General features: G+C 47.8%; 1 protein-coding gene across 2 annotated transcripts in view; it reads right to left on the reverse strand.

Annotated features, from left to right (window-relative positions):
• trh (PAS domain-containing protein trachealess) overlaps positions 1–27,274 on the reverse strand; it is a 592,592-nt gene that overhangs the window by 276,209 nt on the left and 289,109 nt on the right. For both annotated transcript variants that reach the window (XM_084582630.1, XM_084582631.1), the window contains exon 4: positions 11,581–11,628. In XM_084582630.1, the coding sequence (XP_084438756.1) occupies positions 11,581–11,628 (48 nt within the window). The remainder of the gene's footprint in view (positions 1–11,580; positions 11,629–27,274) is intronic.

Genomic DNA, 27,274 nt, shown 5'->3' on the forward strand with positions numbered 1-27,274 from the left:
TCGGCTTGACCGTAGCAGCTTATGTCTTCGTAATTGCACCCCTCCTACATGGACCCACATATGCGGACACGACATCACCCCTACCTTCAACTGTAAATGAAGCTGCAGTTTTTCACGCTCCTTACGAAACACCTTTTAAGCACATTGTCGTATAGTCAACTGAAACGCCACCAATAATTCGAAATTTTCTTCAACTGATCGCACTATTGACAAAAACTTCAAAATCATCGGATATCAGACTTGAATGAGTTCTGCCAGGTTCGTGTGAAAAATAACGAAGCGTCGAGAACTTTAACTTTCAGGCGAACTTTTTTTTTTAATATGTAGAACTGTTGTGAAGAAGGCTGACCGCCGAAGAATTTACGCGTTTGAATTGTGGTGCTGGCGGAGACTCTTGAGACTCCCTTGGACGGTCAGAAGATCAAATCAATCGATATCGTCGACTATAAACCCTGAATGCTCAGTGGAGGGTCAAATTCTAAAGTTAAAGCTCAGCTACTTTGGTCATCTGATGAGAAGAGCGGAGTCGCTGGAGAAAGATTTGATCTTGGGAAAGGTTGAGCTAAAGTCGCCGGAGAAGGGGTAGGCAGCGAACCCGATGGTGAGATAGCATCCTCGAGGCGCTGCAGATGAAATTGTGATGTTAGGAAGATAGCGAGAGACCGGAAAGCGTGGCGTGATATGGTCCATAGGGTCACGAAGAGTCGGACACGACTGAACGACTGAACTGAACTGAACATAGCTTCAATTCACATATCACTGTAATAATTTTAAGACTTGCTATAGACTGAAACGGTTTATCCACGCCTTGCCTCTCTGGGAAAACGGGAAAGGGGAGGAGGCGGAGGGAAAGGAGAGTGATGTTTTCACTCCTGTATTGAAAACTTTATTGCATCGTGCTATTTTGCAGCGAGCAATGCATGCGTTGAAAGTGCTGCCATAAACAATATGAAGTTTATTGCATTGATACTTTGTCTAAAAATCAATCATTGCCGTATTATTCATCCTCCATCGTTATAACTGGATGACTTACAGAAACCTATAGTGAAAAATAACAAAGCAAAGAAAAAAATGAGGGTCTGAGATTCCGGCTTCAGCATAATCACTCCAATTTGGAACGTTAGGCTGGGGAAAGAACAGATGCGAAACCGAATAATTAGATAGTTATATTTCTTGCAGCAAATAAACCGTTTATACTGAAGCACTGGATATAAAACGATAGTTTTCATGAAATATAGTTAAATGCCCTTTTTTACTCAGCGGTACAACAAAACAACCCGACAGAATACGGAAGTGACGCCCACCATTTTACGAAACCTACACAGACTGTACGTTTCAATGCATCCGTAGAATTTGAATAGTATTCGCGATCGCTTGTCTAACCGAGCAGCGCCAACACATGAATGCATGCTGCGCGCAACTGTACGCACCAACTCACTTGGTTCGAGCCCTATAACCGCGTAGTCTCGCTACTTCGCGTGCGTTCAGCTCGCATCGCACGCCGTCCGCGTGACGTGCGAACACAGTGGCCATCAGCGTCGGTGCGCGGGGCCCAGTCAATGAGCGCTACGCACCCACCGCACGCCACGTCTCGCGGGGAGAAGACTACCCCCACGCACACTGTTCCCGTTACACGCGAGCATGCCGGGGAGATCCAGGTTTTTACAACCGCGGCCCCGCACCAACTCGCCATCACCGCCTCAACCCTTCCGTTAAACACAGGCTCGCGCAGACAGCGCACATTTTGTGCGCTTTATTTTTGCATTGCGCGTATTTTTTCCTTGTGTTTTTACGCTGTCTTCGCGAATGCTTCTCGGCTTTTTATTGCTTCTTTCCCGGGAAGCAGCCCGAAGCCTTTCGCCGTGGAGCGTCCGTATACATGGTCCTTCGATTACCTGACCACTCTCCTTTCATTTTTCTTTTCTTCGTTGCGCCCTGAAGCTTAACGCTGGGCCCGTGCTAAGATAAGAGCATTCTTATTATTTGTATTCGCTTTCCCATTGTTACTTTGTGGCGAAGCCGTCTTATAAGCCGCACCTGTGCACATTTGCAAAGCCGCCTGGCCCCCAAAATGGCAGGCAATACACACTCTCCCACTCATTCCATTCCCCTCTCAGGATATACACGAAGGGTTTGTTTCTACCTGTTGTGGCTGCCCTTGTTCTTGCTGTTGCTATTCATGGTTCCACTACACACACCTACCTGTGCGGCACTATCGAAGAGACCGCCGCCTGGCGGCGAGGAAGGAGTCTTGCGGGGGCGATACATACACGGTTGCTCCCCTCGCTGGCCGCGCGTCAATTGCTATGAGATCTACCGCGTACCGTCTTGCTCTTAGGTTTTTTGTTTCTTTCTGGTCTACCATCATCCTCCTGTTTGGGCATTTGAATTTTTTTTTTTTTTGCCTTTTTTGGTGATTTCTAGTTGCGGCTGCGCCGGTTGAGTACCGAGTCCGTATTTATGGTCCACTTTGCGGAAAATGAGGTGCAGGCCGGGGTGGAAAGGGCTCACAACGATGGCCGCGGCCGAAGGAGAGGGAGAGAGAGAGTGAGAGAAGATTGAGAAGGCTGAGGCCCCTCCCGAACTTTCCTGCAGAGGCCGGAGCGCACGAACCGCACTCTATATAGGGGCCATATACAGTCTCGAGCGAGAGTTGGTCGCGAGCAGATCAGCGCCCGTCACTGCATTATTCACGCGACTATAAAACTCTGCCCGAAATCGCCGAGCCCGCGCGCGGGCTTCAAAAGGTAGAAGGATCAAAACATGAAAGCCCGAACGAAAGCCGAGCGTGTTCAATACTTTATACACGACCTCTCCAGGGCGAACGCAACCCCTCGGGAAAGGACTTAATCCCATCACAGAGGTGAAATTGTTGATGTATGTAGGTCGTTTTTCTCCCTCTCGAGCAATGAGTTTGAATCTTCGCTTATACTCGGACGAGGACCAAGAAAAGACATGGAGACGAGGGAAGGCCTACTGAGACGTTTGGATATTAAGAGCGCCGATATCGACAGGAGGCAAAACGCGTAAGATATATGCCCCAAAAGAATAGGCCGTGTCAATTTTAAGCGAACGTATAAGCATCACTTGCGGAAGGAGACAGTGGGAGTCTGAAACCACAAAAACTTTGAGAGCCGTCAGGCTCTTTGGCGCAGATGAAGAGTGGAGCCGCAGGCGGCCTTTAAAGGAGGCCCTTTAAGAAATGGCGCGCATAATAGCCAGCACCAGCCAGCACCGGTGAAAACTCTCACTGAAATTAACGCCCTTGAAAGAACGGCATTAAAGAGGCTCAACGTTCGTTCACAAAACAAGGAAGTGCAGCCGGACATGATTAAATTCCGCCTGACCAAATATGGATGAACGAATTTACACAGCTGTTATGGTCCATTTACGTCGCCTATCCGGCATCGCCATTTTGGCCCTCTCCGATCTTCCTGCTTGAAATAGCTTAGGTGTCCACACATCGCTGAGGCATGCGCATGCAAGCAGTTACAGTGACCTCTTTCTACCTCTTTTAAACGCAACGCTGAAGGCAAATCGATGTAGACAGCATTGCTAAACCGGTGTTTTCTAAATATAGAAGCCCTATCTGAAGACTGAAAACGGAACAGAAAGTGGGGGGAAAAAATAATAAAAACGGAATACAAGCACCGCGCAAACCGGTCAATTTCGAAAGTCCCTTAATCTGCGCTGCGCTGTTCCCATAGAGGCTATATGTATATAGGACACCATTATTCGTTTCAAAATACTGATATCGATGTCATGTTAGCTGTTGATTGAGTTGGTTTATGGGGTTTGACGTCCTAAGCAACTATAGGGCTATGAGAAACACCGTAGTGGAGGGCTCCGGAAATTTCGACCACCTGGGGTTCTTTAACGAGCACTGACATCGCACAGCACACGGCCGCCTTGCTTTTCGCCTTCATTGAAAAGCGGCAGCCGCGACCGGGATTCGGTCCCGCATCTCATGGGGCACAGTATAGTCAGCCGTAACCACTGCGGCGGGGTTCTTTAGTGTTGACTTCACGAGTTATTACTCACGTAGCCTTACAAATGGGCACGCTTGCGAGTATGTGAAGGCAGAGGCAGAACAAGAGCTTCCTCGCGTACTTAATAATGTAAAAAAACAAATAAACCCTGCAGAGTTCAGGAGGGGCAGCGCGATGCGACAGAAGGGTCTGACAGTACGACACTACGCACAAAGTGTCTGCTTGACGACAGCACTACCCGTGCACACCACAAGAAATATGCACATTACGTCGCAGTGGTAGACATTTTGTGGTGCAAGAAGCACGGTGAAAGGCTGAATGCATATTTAATCCGCTTATCCTTATCTGTACCGGCTTGCACTGCTGAAGCTGTGTTCTGCACAACAAAATGGCACCTATAGGACATCACTTCGACACCTCGATTGAAAGCGACAACTGTGATTATTCAATTCAGTGCCGGTTCATCGCGTTTTCTGATCGAGCATTGCATGTGCACAATTTATTGCGAGATAGCCATTAAAAGGTGACAGTCGCCTGCCACAAATATTGAATTCATTGGCTTGAACAACGCTTGAACAATTTGCACAACGAATCAAATCGGGAGGCTCCAACGCTGCACAGCGTTAGTCTCGCAAGAATCGCTTGGCTCTGCGACGCCAGGATAGTAATGCTCTCTCTCTCTCTCTCTCTACAAACACAGTGACACGGGCCACATGCGAACAGCCCATCCCTACTCTCCGCTCGTCTCGCTGGTTCGTAACGGTCGTCGCTGGACTGCCGTCCACGCATGGGTTGGAAGCCAGGTCGCGTGCGGCAGGCTAAGAAAACAGCGGGTTTCAAGCTATCGTAACGACAACGGCGGCGGTTGGGACGAGTCAAAACTGCCTCGAGCGGCAGCGGGAGCCTACAGCAACGGCCATAACGCGTGCTCGGCACGTGCAACTTTGGAGTGAGGCACGTGCCAGCGCCACGCTCGCCGTTCATTGACAACATCCCTCCCTTACAGTCCCTTCCCCTTCCTCTTTTCAACTAGCTGAAGACCATTCCGTGCCAGTGACGGGGAGCATATAGTGTCTGAGAGCACCGCGATGCTGAGTATAGTTGCACGCAGCAGGTACAGAACCTGGACGGCGAGGAAAAGTGCGGGGTTATGCACCTCGATGGCGGAATCCGGCCCCTATGAAGGCGGTGAAAGTTTTCAACACCTTGGCCCCATTTCAGGAGCAATTAGACATGATGCAGAACAAGCTTTAATCTGCTCACCATGAACACAGTAAAACTCCAAATGCGAAAGAGATAGCAAACAGGAACCTTTGGATTTTAAGGTATACTGTAATCTCTTTCTGTCCCTCTCTGCGCGTCCATGCTGTATTCTTGCTGCCCCATGCATTTAACAGAGCTTGTACACTCTTATAAGCCAAAATAAAGGTTCTTTTGCCTGGTCTTGCCGATGGCAGTCCTAGACGCTTCCACGACTTCCTACCATGCAATTGTAGAGCACGAAATTTTCGTTTGAAACAACTCGTGCTCTCTTACTTTTTTTTTTTTTTTTTACTTGGTATCTCCTCAAGGAGGATGTGGAACATGACAGCTGCGACGTCCCACAAGAATGGATGAGTGCATATAGTATAAGTCGAATAATATTCCGGTGATAGTTCATTTACATGACTGACGACCGGTGGACCGGAGTTTGTCCAAAGTTCTCCGTTCCTCCCGTGTTTCCCCCTGCTGTGGCGGATTGCACCAGACGGAAAATTAAATGCCTAAATCTCTAAGGGTCACCATTAAAGCGCGCTCACATTCTACATGGTGGGGCATTCCAGTGACAATGTTTCTCGCTTTATAGGAGCCCTGTATGAGTGATTCTACCGCGACACACACACACACACACACACACACACACACACACACACACACACACACACACACACACACACACACACACACACACACACACACACACACACACACACACACACACACACACACACACACACACACACACACACACACACACACACACACACACACACACACACACACACACACACACACACGCATCTGCATTTGACCATGTCAGTTACGTAGCCTATGCTCTGCACGGAATTTCACGAACAGGTCTAGGGACAAGCCATAGCTGATAGGGAAAATGGATATACGAGAGTTAAAAAAGGGACAACAGGGGAAAAGGGAGAGAAACATGCATGCATGCGCCGAGAGCGTATACGAGGAAGAGAACTGGAAGTGTAAAAGGGAGGAGAGAAGGGGGTCCCGAAGGAAAGCCATCATGCAAATCAGAACCAGCGCGATCACGGCGGCGGTGGACGCGGCAAGTGCGCACGTGACCGTCGGCGCGTTTGAATAATAAACGCACGCGCACTAGCTCTTCTCTGGCGCGAGAATGCATCAGAGTCGGGTTGCTCGGGCACATAAGGGCGCGCACCGCCGTCTTTTGCACGGGTTAGTTTAGGGAGACAGAGGGGAGCGGTAGTGGGGGTAGAGAAAGGAAATAAAAAAAAAAGGTGGCCGGGAATTGAATCGGATTATAGCCGGCGCGCGCCACCGGTCGTGAAGGCGCCCAAAGCGAACACGCATCCAAGACTGCGTACCAGGATGCGCAAACCGAAAAGCGAATATTTGGTTCGGCGCACTGTCAGTGAAGGAGGGAAGCTTGGGATTGAGAGATACAGACAGACGCCAAGAGGGGAAACGTGGCATTCGAAAACGGGATCGCTCGGAACAGCGACGCACTTGAAGGCAGCTAAATAAAAAAAAAAAAGAAGAAGATAGACAATACTAAGCAGAGTAAATGAAAAAGAAGGGAGGATATACTGTAAATGCTTCCGGAGAACGAAGAGAAAAGAAAGAGACATAATTCGAGCAGCGCTATACGCTCGCTCGCAGTCACCTCGCCGCAGGAAATAAACGAGAGTGCCGAAGAAGCGACAAAGCAATCGCGCCGAGCGCGCGCGCGCCGCGTCTCGGAATCATCGCGCTAATGCATCGGCTAGCGCGGACGTGATTCGCAAGCACCGAGGCGGCGGTGTCTGTTCGCGAGCCTTCCTAGGCGCGAGTGAGAAGGGAAGAGGGATAGGGGAGAAGATCGCCAACATTGCACCGATCCCGTATATACGGCACGTGGAAACGGGGTACAGGAGAAGATGAGTACAGTGGAAGTTTCTGTTCGATATGTCTACCTTTCGGTGTATTCGCGGCCACGTGCTTCTAGCAGGTTCGGCCAAGGTGGAATTGCGATCGCTCAGCGTCACCATTCACCGTGTGCGGCGCCAGAGTCGAGATACCTTCAGAAGGAGCAGGCTGCCTATAGCTAGCATGCACTCGGGGTGATGTTGCTGTTTTCAGGAATACACAAGAGGTGTTCTTGGCTGGTGGTTTTGCATACAAGATGACATTAAGGCGCGCGCTGCCTCTGGGCCAGCACTCTGATCGAGCAAGACCACATGGCAGCCTTCCTCGTGAGTTATACATATTGCATGGGGACCCGTCGGATACTCGAGAATCACGGTTGGGGCGCTTCGATATCGAATCACTTCAGCCCGGTACAGCTGAGGAAGAAGCGGTGAACAAGAAAAAGAAGGGGAAAAAAAACGAAAAGGAAGGAAAGACTGAAAGGCTGCGAGAGAAGTTGGCACGCATATATGCATACGCCATATTACGGTGCTTCCAGGAGATGATCGTCCTTTCGTCTCCTGTCATTTTTTTTTTTGCCATTATTGCTGCCGTCCCTGATATGCGTCGACCGGGGAATAGTTAACACGTACCTGTATAAGATACAATTGACCCAATAAATTACTCTGGCAAGTTTAATTGTGCGACAGCCGCTAGATATGAGGGTTTGTGCATGGGGTCTTGTACAGAAAAAAAAAAAGCTTTAGCGGATGGTATTGAACCCCTCTGCTATGCTACCGGCAACACTTTCGCGCCTAAGCACACGTCAGTTAATACAAGTCATAGGGCCACCAGCACTACGTACAGCCACCCAAATATTTAACTGGAACGAGTGATGGTCGCATTATCTGTAATTCTGAACGTTACAGAGGTGCAAACCTGCGGAAAGACGGAGTATAAGCAAGGGCTCAGCAAGCCCTTGCGTAATCTTGACCTTCTGGCAAGTTTTATCCGCACTAAGGCGCAGGCGCACAGAAAAGATGGCCGTCGCGCACGTCAGTTAGATTTGGGCGGCTGTACATGGACACCTATATTAAAATATTTAGTTGGCTATCTCTTTGTCTGCGTAGCAACGTAATGAGCCTATATCACATTAATGGCGCTTATAATCTTCACGCACCCGATAACCATCACGCACAAATCTGGGAACGAGGCAGTGGCACGTAGCCAGAATTTTTTTGTTTGGGAGGAGGGAGGCTTTTTATTCACTACCGGTAGAAGACAACAAGCGGACAGAAATCCGAGAGGAGGCAGAAAAAAGTGGACATGCTGCGGTGAAAAAAATTCTGGGTTGTTCTGAAACCGAACCCCTCCTCCCTCCTCCCCCGGCTACGTTCCTGGCACAAAGGTATCCCCGGTATGGCGCGTGCACACACACACACACACACACACACACACACACACACACACACACACACACACACACACACACACACACACACACACACACACACACACACACACACACACACACACACACACACACACACACACACACACACACACACACACACACACACACACACACACACACACACACACACACACACACACACACACACACACACACACACACACACACACACACACACACACACGGCCGATGCCGAAGAAAAACACGAGCTTTCATCATTTTAGGGGTTGCATGCTCCTGGCATTGTTTTTCTCCTCTCGAATATCGGCCCCCCTTTTGCATATGCGCACGCGGTACTGTCCTATTTAGTCGATAACAACCCAACGGCTGAAAATAAATGTATCGAGTCCTCACAGGCGCGGCACGCGGTAGGTGCTCCACATTTCATCGCTCGCCAGGCGGGATGCACAGCCTTTTCGCACGCTCACACTGGCTACAACCACTCTACACACAGACAAGACACACACAGGCGAGATACACGCTCAGGCACACTCTGCCACGTGCGCGGGAAGCGTGCAAGATCGCCCGCCCGTACCACAGAGACAAACACATACAGGAGAGGTGGGGCGATGGAGACGTTGCAGGGCGCAAGGTCGCGATAGCGCCACGCGCGCCTGTGATACCGTGATGCAATCGCGCCCGTCCGTATATACGTTGCGCAATGACTCTCCTGCCATTCCGCCGCTGCCGACCCTGGCCTTGCCGAGCGGCGCCGCAGGCGAGAGCGGTCCGATTCCTCGTACACGGCGCACTGCTGAGTGCGCCACTGCCAGGGTCAAGGAAGAAGTCGGCGGCGACGCGAGTAGAGCACCAAGGACGATCGCACGAAGACGTCGGCCGCCTGTTTCCTCCTTCTTGCTGTCTCGAAGTAGAGCGATCGCCCCAGGCGCGGCGCTCACCGCCGCCACGATGCGTGGCACGGACCACTTCTGAGTTTTAAAGCGGAATTCGTATTTGTGGTCTTTTTGGGGAACGTGGGTTTACAAAGGCGAGTACAGAAATGCTGCGTACAAAAGGTCGTATCAAACGGCCTCTTGTATTCCGTTTTCCAAAACGGTGGGCTCTCAAAAACTTTGAGAGCACAAGCAGAGATCTGCACTGGAGAAATGAGAAATCATGTGCGGTGACTTCTCTTTGGTGGCTGCGAAAGTGTCATCACTCAGCACATTTGACAATCGTGACTATACACCAGTCATGATCCTGCACTTGATTGCGCTAGACAAGTCATGGACTCATAGTCATGTACGTTAGGTCTCCGATCTGTCTGACTCACGACAAGTGACTATGACTCAATGACTAGACTGAAATGACTATAGGCATGACATGTCATTTATATAACGCTTGACCCGCCGGGGTGGCGTAGTGGTTACGGCGCTCGACTTTTGTTCCCAAGGACGCGGGATCGAATCCTGGCCCCGGCGGCCGCTTTTCGATGGAGGCGAAAATCAGGGCGCCCGTGTACTGTGCGATGTCGGCGCACGTTAAAGAACCTCAAGTGGTCAAAAATTCCGGAGTCTTCTACTGTACGGCATTTCTCATAGCCGGACTGGAGTCCCTTTGGGACGTTAAGCCCCACGAACCAAACCATATACCACTTGTCATTACATACTCCTTAACGACTACCAGTGCGTTACATTTTGCTTCCATGTTTTACTTCCACGTTTTGCAGAAATGTTTCCGCAGGCAGCGAAGTAAGGTTTTCGCCTTAATGACGCTTATCGGCGGCCAGCTGCGATGGACTGTCGAAAATTGTAGAAAAGTCAAGCTTCAGCCATTGGCACGGGTGCGACATTACACTGCGACGTGAAACAAAGTGCGTGCACGCCGTGACCGTAGTGGTTACAGATTAGATGATATGTTTTATCTGGAAACCAGCAACTAAAGAAGCAAGAAAATCAGGAGCGACTGTCGGAAGCTTCGCGGACTGTAGCTGTGATGAGACACTTTGCGCGTCTTAATGGTAACACCTATGACTCATTTGTGTCATCGGAAACCGAAGTCACTATGGCTGCTACACTATCAGAACGCTCGCTAATATATATATATATATATATATATATATATATATATATATATATATATATATATATGGTGAACACTCTCAAGGTTCGTATACAGATAACATAAATACTCAAGCAAGTAGCAGGGGGGACAGCGGTCGATGTAGCTCAGTTGGAAGAGCACCGGACGCGATATTCGGAGGTCGTGGGTTCGGTTCCCACCATCGGCAGGTTGTTTTTTCTTCTACTCGGTGTTTAATTATCTTTCCGCTAAACAGATTACATTACTAATTTCTGTGATTATCGAAGTAAACATTAAAAAAAAAATACATGTGGTACCATCCCCACTGCTTTCCTTGGCCTCGCCGACTGTTGGCTTCTTTCCTTCATATATATATATATATATATATATATATATATATATATATATATATATATATATATATATATATATATATATATATATATATATATATATATCATAGTAAATAAAGTGAATTTGAATTGTACGGCGTTTCATGCATAACTCGCATGATCCTAGAAGCAGGCCAGAACCCTGTCGGAGATCAGCGTGCTTGTATATTGTGCTTACCGACATCATCTCGGAAGTCCACACTGGAAACCACACGCGGCTCACCATCGTAGCACCCACGAAACTGGTGCAACACAATGAATGGCGACGCTCAAATTTCCTCTATATCGTCTAACGACGTGCCATAGTTCACATGGAAACATGTAACGTGCAATGTAACGTGCAATTTATTCTATATTAAAATTACAGTAGCAACATGTCAGCACGCGCTTACGTTGTTAAGAAGCATATATAAAGGAAGCGCCCGCCTCGGGGCCGCCAGTCATTGTGATCGCGCCACATGCACCGGTGACCTGAACCATTTTTGGTGAAGACCTGTATCATCGAGCTTGTTGGAGACCGTATAGTTTTTCCGCCTGCATAAAGCGAGTGATAAGGAATAGGAAACTGACTGACCGTGATTGGACGACCGCGGCTCCAGTCCCGTCGTCCCCGCCAGCCTTCCTGCAAAAGGAGAACAGATAGTAAAATTAAGCGAAAATAAATCCCAGCACCAGACTGTCTGTCAATCCCCAACGACTTTGTTCAATGAGCTAACAACTAAAAGAACAAAAAAAATCAATGAGGAATCTTTCACGTGCCAACGAAAGGCGATGTCCTGAAACGTAATCTGGATTCTCTGGTTTCCACCAGCTTCCGGCCAGATATGATTTCAATCAACGCTTCAAGACAAGCCCCCCCCCCCCCCCCCTTCTCTACATTAAAAAAAAAAGAATAAAATAATAATTCCTTAATCACCGAAACAATGAAATGCCAAAGTTTCTGAGCAGGAGCAGACAGCACCCGCACAAGTATCAAGTCATGTCTTTCGCGTGGCCCTCTTGCATTTCTAGTCGTGAACCAAATAAAAATATTCTTCTCTTTTTTAACCTAGGTAGGAATGTTGTCACGCACGGCATTTGTGCACTCAAGTTATCCTCATGAGGATCATTTCAGTGCACCGTCCCACCCGTGCGGTAGCTAAATAAATTTCAGTGGTATTTTTATTTAGTTACGGGATGCGTTCTGGAAGAACTCGATAAAAGTTGCTCCAACAACATGACTACATGCCCAGGAAACCACTACAAGCTACAACATGAGCATGCGTGACCACGACGTGATATAAGTACATTTGCAACTGTATGCACGCATAATAAAATCAAAATCATAAAGACCGTTCTTTGCAATTTCACTGATGCCGTTCAAAGCGTTGGTTCAAAGCAACACTCGCTATGCTACCCGATCCAAAGCCAGAAGCCTCACCGAATGTATGAACTATTCGCAATAGGCGGATGCCATATGGCTTTCAAAGCAGCTCAGGTGTGGTATACTCAGTAAAGAGCCGCAAATATTTGCCATAAACGTGGCGAAAATTACGGTAAGCCTCGTGAAGCTGTCTGTGTATAGAGATAAAAAAAAAAAAAAGCAAATTTGCCTAAAATGCGTTCCCAACAAAATTCCATGCACCGCCTTCGAGATAGCCAGCACTGAGGAGAAACCGGCGAGAAGTGTCAGAGAAGACAAATTTCTCTGCAGAATAGGATACCAAGTAGCTGCATGTTTTCTGTTTGCCCTTCTCGCGAGTTTGCGAGATCCAAAACTCTGTCCAATAAAAAAGCAAATGCAGAAACATCCGTAAGCAGCGTATGTATCTCCAGCTACCGGCAATATACAGGAAGCTGTATACACTGGTCCAAATTAATCCACGGCACAGCAGGAAAGCGTTTCGCCCATTTCGTGTGTACAGTTGATCAAATAAAAAAAGACATTCGCGTAGTGAGAAAAACAAGAAAGCGGACAGGGGGGAAAATGCCGCGTGAAATATACAACTTCCTGCGCGCGCGCGTAGCCCCGCACGAACTTGCCGCAGGCCTGCAAATAAATACAGCCAGGCTGGTGGTCTGCGCAGCTACCGTGCGCAGGTAGCCGAGGAGGCAGGTGACGCGCATAATACATATCCGCGTGCTGGACCAGGCTGGACACGCCGCGTGCGGAAACAAGTGCGCGTGTACACATTTGGACTCCGTTTGGGCAACCCTGTATTACCGGGATGGTGCTGTTTTTTTTTTTTTTTTCTGTGCGGAAAGATAAATGGAAAGGGAAGTAAGTAAAAAAAAAATAAAGGAGCAAACACGTGACTTTGCACACGTTTGCAAGCCCTCGTCGCGCCGCAAGAGTGTTTGTTGCGGTATGATAGTGTGTACCGCATATTAGCATGTGACGCTCCGCGTTGTTTTAGGGAGCAAATCATGAATATAAAAGAGTTTAATTCTTGTATCGTCACGCCGTATAATTCGGGGAGCGCAGTATATATATATGCAAGGCAGTGCTTCCATATCCGCTATGAAAGGAAAAAAAAAAAAAAAAGCCATGCTTCGGAGAGGTTTGAAAAAAAAAAAAAAGACCTGCAAATAAAACTACCAGATTATTCCCTTACTCCAGAGGCTGCCGTTTCAACATTGACGTGAATGAACCGTGTTCACATCAACCCGACTGTCATTCTCCGGACTCGCATGACGAACGAGTCAAGCTCGTCGTGCGTTTGGTCACACTTTGTGTCCGGTTTAGAGCGGATAGGGCTTGTCCGACAATATTTTAATGCGAACTCATTTATATGCCTTATTGTCAACGAAATCAGCGGCCTTCTCCAGAAACCCAGTGCCGTCAGAGCAGCAAGAACTGGCGCAGGAATTTCAAATATCCCACAACACCCACGTTAGAATGCATAATATCACGAGCATAATGAAAGTGATTAAATCATGAAACAAAAATTCCAATTAGTGGCCGCCATACGTCTCGAATGATTGAACCATATTTGATTAAAATAGTAAATATAACTATAATTAATTATTTAATAATTATATTCTTATTCAATTATTTAACTATTGTGTTAATTGATTTCACTTAAATAGAAAGTTCGGGTCCCAGCCAGGATTGAAGCCCACAGCATTTGGGCTGCGAGCCAGGCATGCTCCCGAGAAGAGAACTGTGCTCCTGTGGCCGCCGGGCAGTGCGCGCGTCCGCGAGCGAACACATGTGAGTCTGTGTGAATAGATCGATAACTTGATGTCACGCCTGTTTCACCTCGCCAGATAGTGCGCGCTCTGACTGAACGCTCCGCGTGTGCTATTTAGGACGATAGCGGCCGATCGCCCCACATCGGTAATCAGTATTTTTTACAGTGTGCCGCGCGCATGCGTTGTAAACAGTTACATGGACACAGCACGCGCCCGGATCGTGCGTCTTACTCAGATTCATCGCAGGGCTGCGACTACCTCAACACCAGGGTTTAGTTTTGCTGCTGCCCTCTCCATTTCTCCTATCCCCCCCCCCCCCCTCTTCTTCTCCAGGAGGCGCCTTTCGGCCGCCTGCGTCGCTTATCAAGAGCGGGAGAGAGACCGCCACATTACTGCGACAGGGCGGTCGCGACAGCTATTGTGGAGGCTCGCCCGATGTGCCGAGTGTTTATGGACCGAAGACATTTGCGGGCGGGCCTCAAACAACCTACTGTATATTGTACCACATATATAGTGTACACATCTCTCTTTAATTTTATTTTTACCTTTTTTACCTACCCTGTCCTTTCTCCCTGTCGTTCACCTCTTTGATTTCCTCTACCACTTCCTCACTATCCCTTTATTTCCGCCGCCCCAGTTGAGGTGCTTCAGATAGCAGATACCAGGGCTGGCAAATAACTTTTCCTTCCTTTTTGATATCTAGTAATAAATTACCACATACTACTATTACTACATTCGGCGTATCTGCGACGCAGGCGTCCGTATCCTTCTGCTCAGACAACATAATGCGTGTCGGCTAACATGACTATACTCGCATAAGCACATTCGTCAGATGCAGTAAGAAAGATGTCACCCTTAACTAAAGGACTGTACAAGTTCCCCATCTAGTTCCTTCCTCTAGACTTCCTGCTGATGTTTTCACGGGTGCCCTATTAATCGTTAACACAACTCGCTGCAAGACCCACCCGAGAGCGAAATATACGACCTTATACATCCCCCAACCTCTTCGCCCATATAGGTCCAGCAACGAAATGCGCACGGCTTCGCGCTACTCGAGGAAAGGCAGGTGAAATCGGCGCTAACTGGCTTTCTCACGTGACACCTTCGGGCTGCGAGATACGTACGAAGACCCCCCGCTGTGCAAAGAGAAGGTGACGGCCAACCGCCCAGCCAGGAGCTTGCAACACTCTTACCAACTACATGATATGCCCGCCAGCTATGGCTGGGACCTCTTGCACCGCAACCTCGTTGTGGTACCACACGCGTGGTGATTAGTGTGTCCAAACGGCCTGCCGCACCACTCTGTCCCTGGGCGAGCCTTCTTACTCAGTGTACATAACATAACTGCGACGCGCGAAATTAACGACGCGGCAGTATAACTAATGAACGGGCTCCTATGTGGAGGAAGCCGCGAACATACACTACTGCCGAAGCAACGAGCGCGGTACTGAGTGCGGACGGCAGCGCAGAAGCCCGTTCGTTCTTTTTTCCTCTTTGGTCAGAGCCACCACTCTCCCCCCCTAGTGTAATGCATGCCGGTTCACGCTTCCGAGCGCCGTGCAAAATCGAGCAGCCTCTCGTAGCAGCAACCGAAACGACCTGTTACGCGAGGGGTTTTGATTACTGCCTGATTATTGTCTCGCGCCATCACGATCTGTTTCGGGAGGCCAACGGCCGTATGCATGCGAGCGAGCAGATTCGCAACCGTGTGTGTACGGCACGCACACGCGGACGCACAAACAAACGCGCGTGCATATGTGCGCGCACGAAAACGCGCACGCAACGCATACCAGGAAGAAACAAAAAAGAGGAAGTGAGCTCCAGCGCAGCAAGCACGCTCTGGAGAAAGGGGCGGACCGATCACGACTGGTATAAAGCCTAGTCCGCCAACCCTCGTGCACGCGGTGCTCGCTACCGATCGCCTCGTTGAGCCTTTGGCGCCTCGCGAAGTCCTAATGCGTCGGTTATCCACTCGGTGCGCCAAAGCTTGGCCACAAGTTTCTTTCTTTCTTTCTTTCTTTCTTTCTTTCTTTCTTTCTTTCTTTCTTTCTTTCTTTCTTTCTTTCTTTCTTTCTTTCTTTCTTTCTTTCTTTCTTTCTTTCTTTCTTTCTTTCTTTCTTTCTTTCTTTCTTTCTTTCTTTCTTTCTTTCTTTCTTTCTTTCTTTCTTTCTCACAAGACCGAGAGAGCGAAGAGTACAGATATCGCCTCCGGTACGCGCATGTTTCATGCAGCAAGGCGGCTTGCCAAGCTTGCTCGAGCAGAACGACTAACGCGGCCAACCGGAAAATTATCAGGGCTACCGATGGTGCAGTCCCTGACGTTCGCCGGTTGTCGGCTTCTGAATACGAAGCCAAATAGGTAAATTTAGTGCCGCTTTTAATCTTATTGGCTGAGAGCAAACGAGATTCTGAAGCAATACTAACGTGGTTGAAGTACGTGTCAACGCAATTTAATGTTTCGTGAAAGCACGGAGTGGATAGCGACCTCCTACGAAGGTCTGTGATGAGATTTTCTGGTAAAAGCGAGTAAACGGAGGTCGTCACTGCAGAAATTTATTGAATGTTTATCCAAGCATGCTGCAGAAGTGACCATGTGAGTATAGTAGAATGTAATTTTTCGTTAGATGAACATCATTTCAGACAGGTGGGAGGGAGGAGTGGGATGAGGAGGTGGCTGGTTGGTGGTTGGCCCAGGCTTGAGCCAAAAAAAAAAAAAGTCTCACTCTTACTTTCATCATAGTAATTTTATTTAACGGATTTGAAATCCACTTTGCCAGGAATGACGGAGTGGAGGGCTGTAGATCAACCTTGGCCAACCATCCCGAGCCAACACCACCTATAGGGGTGTTTCCCGAACCCTTAATGCAGGACCAACAGCTCAGTTCACAAGTGGACGAAATGCAGTGGCAGAAACCGCACCCTCAATTGCTGTTTTAACATTGCAAGAGAAGAGCTAAACGCCACAATTCAGTTGAAATCAAGCGGCAAATGAATGATTCAAGCCTTCATTAGAAGGGCGAGGACAGCTCTCGGCCACTGTTTGGGCTTCTTCTTCTTCTTCTTTTCCTTTTCCTTTTCCTTTTTCTTTTTCTTTTTCTTTTTCTTTTTCTTTTTCTTTTTCTTCTTCTTTTTCATTTTCTTCTTTTTCTTCTTCTTCTTCTTTTTCTTCTTCTTCCTCTTCTTCTTCTTCTTCTTCTTCTTCTTCTTCTTCTTCTTCTTCTTCTTCTTCTTCTTCTTCTTCTTCTTCTTCTTCTTCTTCTTCTTCTTCTTCTTCTTCTTCTTTTTTTCTTCTTTTTCTTCTTCTTCTGTGCACACATGGCACATACCCCATAGTGGAGGATTCTAGTTATGGGTTGTCTATTCTTCTGTTCTCTCTTCCTCACATCCTGCAGACCTGCGTGTTGCTAACTTGCTATAGTGAACCTCTCTACACTGCTCGAAGCAGGCCTCTCTGATTGCCATACACCTCAATGGCATCCTGTGTTGTGCCGCTTGATCGTATTCGGTGTGCTATATAGGCTGGACATGTCATTGCCAGGAATGTGCGGAATGTTGTCTTCCCCGTGAAAAGAATGTGCAACGGCCATCAAATCAATTCAAGGATTAGATGCGGAGTGGCTCTTATAGGCTTGCGGCTCAAGAGACGGTAAGGTGGAATCGTTTCGCGAGGGCTTGTCACCGCTGTCCTAATTAAGGATAACTGATGATTGGAGTGTCTATAGCTCATCACTGTTGTCTACACGCTTCCTTACTTTACGGCTAACTTTTCAGCGTACCAATCATTTTTATTTCTTACACTGCATTTTATGGCGACGAACTCGTGTTCATTACTAGTACAGAGCGATAAAGAGGGCTTCCACGTCACTTAATACTTAACTGCATTTTTTACCATCCATTTTTCTTTTTCTTTGTACAGATGAAACGAAGAGGGAGCTATGTGTGAAGTAGAGCTGGGACATCAGGACCCAGAACCACGCAAAATTAGTCACTGCAGAGCAAAAATTCCGCTGATACGGGCGCAGCGGCAGAACTGCATTGCCTGCCCAACTGCGCTTAAGTCTAATGACGGATTACCGCGCCCTCTGCTCCTCATCTCACGGTAGGCGCCATATAGGGCTGTGGAGAAGTAATAAAGATTAGTTACCATAAAGCGGGTTGAGGTCATACTAGTTATTTTTCATCATAGAGACCCGTTTGCGGTGCGGAGGCCATTTTCTTTGTGAGCGACTTCTACTTCTTATTCCTATCGCCCTAATTTCGAGCTCTACAGAACAACATGACGTCAAACTTACAAGGCATATATACACTGTCCACTGGTAAACAAATGGGTGCTCGAGGCGTTCATTGACCAAGAAATCTCTATTGTCTATGCGTAAAGGGATTGGTCGAGTATTTAGGGGAAAGCCCCAAGGCGGAGTAGATTTGTAATAAGGGAGTAATTACTAATTGACATCCATCCAAGCGCACTCTTACGGCTACGGAAGGAAGCTGTACAGCTTTCTCAGAAACATCGCATTGTTGAAGAAAAATTCGTTCTGGTCCGGGGATCGAACCCGGAACCACCGCCTTTCTAGGGAAGTCCCTCTACCAACTGAGCCAGCCAGGACGGTCAGCAGATCAAATCGTAGGGCGAGAGCGAATTGATCAGTAACTTGAAGTGGGAACGGTGCTCGAATATTTAAGGGACCCCCCCTTCCCGCCACCACCACCACGAGGTGGAGTAGATTTGTAATAATATGAAAACTTTCTTTCTAGCTATATGCTAAGGTGTATGTCAGTGAGTAATTACTTCCTTATTACTCCAAGGGATTGTGGTAGAAATGTGGCCGACAAGCCTATAGATATATCCAGTAATTATTTATTATTATTATTTGAAACCTTATTGCCGCCGATACAGGAGGTTCCTCTACTCCCCCACCCAGGTACGCAGACCCGAATAGGGGGCTGGGACTCCGTACACTAGAAGCGCGCAAGGATACATTGATTCTTCGCGGTCTCAGCCGCCAGGCGGACGACTTCTTTTTGGGTCTCAAGGGTTTCGCTTTGGAGAAGGGATTCCCAAGCTTCCGTTTCATGAATGTTGGCCACTGCCCCAGGCGAACAGACTGATAAACAAAAACCTTTGTGGTTTCATTACTGGATATAACCTCTCCTTGAGATAACCCAGAACCCGAGGAGAGGTTATATCCAGTAATGAAACCGCAAAATTTTTTTTAATCCGTCTGTTGATGCATTTCTCACGAAGCTACATACACGGTGAAATTAGCTATAGAAGCGGTACAGCCGACGCGGGGAACTGGAGTTTCAGTTTTACACTCTCGCATTTTCGTCTCGTCTTCGCCGACGACCTGGCCCGCGCACTTGCATGTTGTGCTGCCCGTAACTGTAGCAAGAACGCCGATTAGGAAAGGGTCGCCGACGGCGCTGTGGAAGAAGCAAAGGAGGGCCTTCGCCTCGCGCGTGCCCGCCGCGAGCATAACGTGTCGGCGGGACGAAATCTCGGCAACTAGCCTGGTTTTACACGCTTCGCTGATCGGCGCCTTCTGCCGCGAGAAGCCCGCGCGGAATGCAGACGCGCGTGATCCAGAGTCTACGTCCAGTGCCTCCGTTGCCTTGGAGCAACCAGGATAAGCTGTTCGCACTGGGTCCACGGGAAATGTGCGCGCTGTGTCAGGGCTGCGTTGTTGTTGTTATTGCTGTTGCTCGGTGGACGTTGTTTTATTGTTGTTTTTGGCCTTATGAATAATGGAAAAGTTGGCTAACCCGTCGCCGGTTATTACAAATGACCCAGATAATCAGAAGGCGATAGCAAAATCATTAAGTAATAATTAGGAAAGTATGTAGGGCAGTTTAAATATGCGCGGAATAGTAATATGAGACAGAGGGGAAAAGAAAGCAGGGACATAAAATGTAAAGGGAAAAGAGAACTGAAGACATCTTGACACCGGCATTGTTTTCGAATGCTATTATTGTTAATTCAAAATTATGCCTTTTCACATCCACTCCTCTAAAATACCCAAGAAAGCCTGCAGGATGATGATAAAAACATTTATTGACATTGCCTTAGATTAAGGGAAGGCTGGTCGGGTCCCTAGTTCGGAACACCATTGGTAAAAGCCGCTTCCCGTGCTCTTTCGACGAGGGCTCGTTGTTCCTCGAGGTCCGAGCTGGACAGGACCGCCTCCCAGCCTTCCCACGTTGGCTGATTTATTATGTCAATACTGGTATTTGTTGACAAGCCCATACCATATGGTATAAGTTTGCCTTCTGGCCACAAAATTTGCACTGCGCCGAACAGGATTCGGGCTCAGTGGCGTGAAGTGTTGCTGGATTATTAAATGACATAGTTTGTAACCTTCGAACGTGACACTCTTCGGATTTATTAAGACCCTTAGCGGCCTTCGGGAATGTGTGCCTTTCAAGGCGCAAATGCTGTATTATCTCTGAATATGTTGTTAACGGAGAGGGGGAGCCTAAATCAGCAAGGGAGGACGTAGAAGGATTCCGGGGAAGAAAAGCTCGGGCCGAAGTCTGTGCGCGCTCGTTTCCTTCAACTCACTGGTGACCTGGTACCCATATTAGCTCCTTCTGTGCAGTTGAAGTCCTACATTGACTCAGAATTTTGCAGGCTAGCGGCGTGAATCTTCCACGCATATAGTTTCTATAAGCTGCCTGGGAATCTGTAACTGTATATATGTATTTCGATGCGGAGTGCTTTGCGGATAGGGCTACCGCTGCTTCCTCCATAGCCTGCGTATCCCCGCAGGATGAAAAAATAAAATATAAAAATATATATTATATAGCGGTTCCTATACCAGGCGCGATCGACAGAGATCATCCCGCAGTGTCAAGACAGAGGGGACGGAATGTTGCCATGTTCGCGATCAGAAATTCATCTGTAGCTGGCAAACACAAAACCGAATGGAAAATCAATCTCTGGAGGGGTCGCGTCCGGTCACATTCGAGTAAATTGGTATGCTTCAAGCTATCGTGCTGCGGGCGGGTTTTCGCTTATAATACAGAGATGAAAATAAAGTTTGATGATCGCGAAGTAAGCGGAGATTTCAAAGCGATGTTTAGTAACTGCTTGCTAATGCATCTTTCTCGAACCTTCGTCCATTTCGCACATGAAGCTTCGTTACCTTCAGCCTGGCCTGCTGCCTGTACGAGCGTGTGACTATATATACTGCAGCTTTGTTCACCTTTTTCATTATAGGTGCAATCGCGCCGCGGTTCAACTATATATCTACTCAGAGTGAGATAATTGTCCCTATTCTACGCGACCTTCTCATCTTCTTTAGCCGGCTTATAAGTGGCCCTTTGTACGAGAAAAAAGTTCACTATAGAGAGAACTGCACTTCCTGTTCATTATTCCAAGTTATTCCGAGTGTTACTACTGGATGACGATGCTGACCTTCGATGAACATGAGGGAGACGCACGGAAGAGTGTCGTTTTGGACTCCAAGCAGTACATAGCAGCAAGAAAAGGAAAGATAACCAGCTATATCCCATAGATATTCTTCACATTTTCGTCAGCGTGAGCGCATGCAGATTATCATTCACCGGAAGTAATTACAAGGGTGAAATGTGGCGAGAAGGCAGAACCTCCGGAATACGTGTAACTATAATTCCACCTATCGGGCTTATTTTCTGCTTATCTGTTTCCCGTTCGCGGCACTTTCACTTCCGAACTAAGAAATGACCATCCCAGATGGACTTGCACAGCTCTATTGGGGTGGTCAGTTTTGCGGAGATTACGACGTCATAGAGATGACATGGCTGACGTAGAGCAGCTTCATGACGTCATAACTCCGGGATCAGTGATGTTCTTCTGGCACATAGGAGTAAAGATGTGACCTGCTGACATGGAGGACAACGAGAATGTGCTATACTTGCCCAGTAGAAAAATACTACAGAACTGTGTCAAAAATACAACATATTCTCTAGTTCTGTCGTCCCCATAAAATTTTTCTGTAGTTTTTCTGCAGTATATTTCTGCTGTCTGTAGTTCTGTACCACTTTTCTGTTGTAACTGCAGAAATTTCTGATGTTAGAAAGTTCTGTTCTCATAGCAGGTTTCCTGTCCAAAACCCCACAGAAATTCTGTCGTAACAACAAAAACTTTTCTGTAGTTTTTTCTGACTGGGTGGGAACATCTGCTCCAGATCCATGGTCCGTAGGATTGGATTGCTTTGTGGGGTTTAACGTCCCAAAGCAACTCAGGCTATGAGAGACGCCGTAGTGGAGAACTCCGGAAATTTCGACCACCTGGGGTTCTTTAACGTGCACTGACATCGCACAGCACACGGGCGCCTTGCTTTTCGCCTCCATCGAAAAGCTGCCGCCGAGGCCGGGATTCGATCCCGCGTCCTTGGGAACAGTACCGTAGGATTGGAAATGCCCTTACAAAAAAAAAAAAAAAAAAAAAAAAAAAAAAAAAAAAAAAAAAAAAAAAAAAAAACATGCATGTTCTATAAGAACGTTTGCATCGCTTTCGGTCACTATATTTTGCGATTATATAATTTATTTACTCTATGACGCTGTCCAGTTGAAAGGCAAACCACGATACTCAGAAATAACTTACTACAAAAGTCGGCAGTTTAACAACAGCGTTTAGGTAGGAACAAACGTAAACAAAACATCAGAGACGGCAGCCCAGTTAAACAGGTCAGTGGTCTGTACCTGACCAACGGTGCATGCATGTCGCAGCTATCAGCGCCTTTACTAAAATAGGGCACGTCGTTTAGTTTACTCAGATTGCGATCACAGTGCACGGAAAGCAAGGAATGGATCATTACATGCACTCCACTTGTTCACTGACTTGTAAACAACCTGTCGACCACCAGCTACAGGGCCCGGTACGGCAGATAATCAGATCTAGTTAGATTTCACGAAGTGATTACTGTCAAAATGTTTAATGACCCGGGGCATAAAGCCACGAACAAATCAGGGTGTCACAAAATTTTCACTAGTAAATTTAAGATGGATAGTCTGCAAGTGCTGCCATGATCGGCTTAACAAGATCATAGCGTCTGAGCCGACGTATTTAAACATACAATTGCTCATGGGAAAAAATCACAAATGAAACACAAAACGGTGTGTAAAGCAGGGGTGCTTTTAGCAGCTGTTAAGAAAGTTCGTCGTCCTCGCACCGTCATATTCTTTTTTTTCTTTAATTTCGCTAGCTTGCCATAAGGCATACTATGGTTGGTTTGTTGGTTTGTGGGGTTTAACGTTCCAAAGCGACTCAGGCTATGAGAAACGGCGTAGTGGAGGGCTCCGGAAATTTCGATCACCTAGGATTCTTTAACGTGCACTGACATCGTACAGCACACGGGCGCCTTGCTTTTCGCCTCCATCGAAAAGCGGCCGCCGAGGCCGGGATTCGATCCCGCGTCCTTGGGAATAGTATAGTCGAGCGCCGTAACCACTGCGCCACCCCGGCGGGGTATAAGGCATACTATAGAAAGTCATGTAACTCATTTTCTACCAGAAACTAGAGAAGGCTTTTGCTTTTGGTGTTATCTGTTTTCAACTTGACGAAATCCTCGTCCCTCGTCGCAGACAGTCCCACTTCCTGGAGAATCCGTGTTCTTGGCACTCATATTCACATTGTGCAAACAGCCCACCCTAAAACAAATCTCCATGCTCGTATTTGTCGTGAGGTTCGCTTTTTATGAAATCGAGCTGTGGATGCTACAGTTAAAGAAAGATCTTGTCGTATAGATCTGCTTGCCAGCATGAAAGACTCTACGACGGTGTTATCAATCATGGCGCGTAAGTCCTCAAAGACACTTAGCATCAAGGGGAAAGTTCTGCATTTTCAGAATGAATATTATAAATAATTAACTGAGGTGTTGGTTTTGAAATCCGCACAAAGAAAATAGGCAGCTCTCCCTTGCTTGGAGCAAAAGAGCAATGAGCACGGCTGTACGAAATCTCGGGCCAAATTTATTATGTGGCCCAATATACCTTCATCATATTGAATTCTTATAAATCGAACCTTCTAAAGCTTCGATGATGATTGAGGTGATGGTCAGCCTGAAAGTTTGAAATAATTGGAGGACTAGGTATACGCATGCTCACAGTGTTGTGGCCGTTTTATCTCTGCTCACTAGGGCTTCAACAACGTGCAGCAATGATCAGCTGCCACCGACGCAAAAGCGAATTGAGTTTTCGTTGCTACGGAAACCCAGTGCGCACCTGAGCGACGATGTGGCGGACGGCGCTGAGAATTCGGACTAAAAAGACGTGCCTCCCCATTGACTTCTTTCCCCGGTTCCTCTCAACTCAGGTCATAATACCAGCTAGCCGAACTTCATGCTCTGACGAACTTCATTGGTATAATTTGCGAAAACACGAATATCAAGTGCAGATGAGAAAAAGAAGTTTGTCCGGAGGGATCCTTGGATGATTGGCCAGGCTTCCGGCCTCTGCTCAAATTGTTAACAAGCAGGACAGCAGTGCTATCAGAGGCGGTGTCCCTAAACAGCGTTCTTCGGCTTTATTTATCAGGCACTCCTTCTGGCTTTTCCCTGCAGGGCATACACCGGGTGGAAGTGAAAAACAGCAGCCACCGAAACGTAAATCTCTGCCCCTGCGATCCTTCTTCGATGTCGACGCCCGGTTCACTCTGCCGCATGATATCTCTACAGAGTACCACACTGTGAGGCCTCCCTTTCCATCGCGTGCTGCTGAGCGGAGTAGACGGCGGGGTACTCCGTTCGGGCCAGACACCGACACAACGAACCGGGACGGCGAGGACAAAGTATGAAAATGCGGCCGGGAAAGAGGTGGGAGGAATGAATACCCGCGGCCAACTTCTGCGCTTCTGAAGAAAGGATTCAAGTGCGGCGCGACGCATGTTTATCAGGACGCGCACTGCCTTTAAAGAGAAGCCGCGGCGGTGCACATTCCCAGCAGAGAGAAGCAGCAGACATCTTGTTCCGGCTGGCGTTCTTTTCGGGCGACGAGATTTATAGGGCCGTCCTGCCACCGGCCCAGCGACCTTCGCTTAGCCTGTGTGCGGCGACGCGCTGGCTGGATGCGGCATCCTGGCGGGGGAGCGTACACGAGCTACGCTAGAGCTTACAGGGTCCCAACTGGAACGGTTCGTATCTGAGCATGGAGGCGCAAACCATCTTCTAGGGGCGTCAGTGATGTCGCGTATTGTTATATACCAGTATGATGCAAATTCCAGCTTTCCTTGAGGACAAACGTTTGAGCGACGATCCAGGTTTTAAAAGGCAACGGCATCGTGCTATGTCCCGGCTGTGAACGCCGGTGTTCACTCCGGGGTGATCGCAAACGTTTTATGTCGCGTTAAAAAAAAAAAAATAATTCTTTGTTCCTCCTCCCTCTCCAGCGAACACAGATACCAGCGTTCACTAGCTGACGATCGCCCCGCCGGGGTGGTGCAGTGGTAAGACGCCCGACTACTGTGCCGGAGTTCCCGGGTTCGAACCCGACCTCGGCGGCTGCGTTTCGATGGAGGCGAAACGAAGAGGCGTCGTGTGCTGTGCGATGTCAGCGCACGTTAAAGATCCCCAGGTGGTCGAAATTACTCCGTAGCCCTCCACTACGGCTCCTCTTTCTCTTTTTCCACTTTCACTCCCACCTTCCTCCCTTCCCTTACAGCGCAGTTGCGGTGTCCACAGAAAACAAGTGACAGTTACTGCGCCTTTCCCTTCCTACAAATAGATCAGCTGACGATTGCTAGCTTTGTGCGTATGTTGTTGTTGTGGCTTTAGGAAGAAGGAAAAGAAAATGCACGGGCCTGCTACTGGCTCTGTAGCTGAGCCACCTCCGCTGCCTCGTGCAGACAGAAGAGAAAATAGAGAAGAAAGAAAAGTAAGAGGGAGAGATAGACGCGTGCCGCAACAACAGCCGTCGTCCACCAATGGCGGGTGCAATGACCGCCTACAACAGATAAAAATTCGGTGGAAGGCAAGCCACCACCGCAAGCGGCGATGACCTACCTGTCCCAGCCCCATCAGGGGTGTTCTCCGCATATACAGCACGCAAAAAGCACGGGAACTCTGCTGCGTGATAGGCAGCGAGCGTTCTCGAAATGTGGACGCTCTATATAGCGTTCACATTTCGAGAATCATATGATACACATTTCCCGTATCACATGGCACGAGAGGGCCCGGTTCACGTATACCCTTCGAAATGGGCGTCCCCCGGGATTCGGCAAAGGGAAGGAGCAGGTATACAAGCATCGCTATCATTTTCATTTCGCCTCCATAAATCCATGGCCTCGGCGGCCGCTGTTGAATGCGGGCGAAAAGTGAAGTGCCCGTGTACAAACTGTGAAATGTCGGTGCATGTTCAAGAACCCTATAGGTGATCGAAATTTGCAGAGTCCTGCCGTACGGCGTCCCTCAAAGCCATATTCGCTTTAAGGTGTTAAACCTGATGAACAAAACCAAACCTATTCACATTGGAGGGGGTTGACAAACCTGCGTGAGTCCTGTATTTTTATTTTAACAAAGCCACTCATCCTTGAAGCAAAAGACGGTTATCCCAATTGACGGAATCAAAACGAGCTCCCCGGAAAATTATAAAGCGAAACCAAATGATGCAGTGGTAACAGGGCTTGTTGTTGGCGAGTCGGTTTTGATCTGAATGAAAGATGCATTAGCGAAAATTCCTTAGGCACAAGATAAATAAACCAAGTCTTGTTTTTGTTTTTTTTTTTTTTTTTTTTTTATCTAGTTGGTAACGGAAACACGATACAATCAGAGTTGTTACAGCTAGTTTAAAAGGATGTACGGGAGTCGCATTTTCTGTGATCTGGCCATAGAATAGCTGTTAAGGCATAAAGTGGAGCTTGCTGATATCATCACCATGTCTGACTATACCCCCTGCAGGGCGAAGGCCTCTCCCATATTCCTCCAATTAACCCGATCCTGTGCTAGCTGCATCCACTTGACCCTTGTTAAAAAAAAAAAAAAAAAAAAAATCTACACTGAACAAGTATTTCTCCAAGCGTCGCGTGTCTGTGTTGTTCTTTCGGTCAAGTTCTTTTTTCACCCTCTGAAAGCAACACAGCCATAAACTGGAGCAAGGCAGCTGTTTTAATAACCAAGAAA

This window comes from Amblyomma maculatum, chromosome 10, assembly GCF_055883805.1.
Source record: "Amblyomma maculatum isolate TAMU_Amacu chromosome 10, ASM5588380v1, whole genome shotgun sequence".
Taxonomy (NCBI): Eukaryota; Metazoa; Arthropoda; class Arachnida; order Ixodida; family Ixodidae; genus Amblyomma; species Amblyomma maculatum.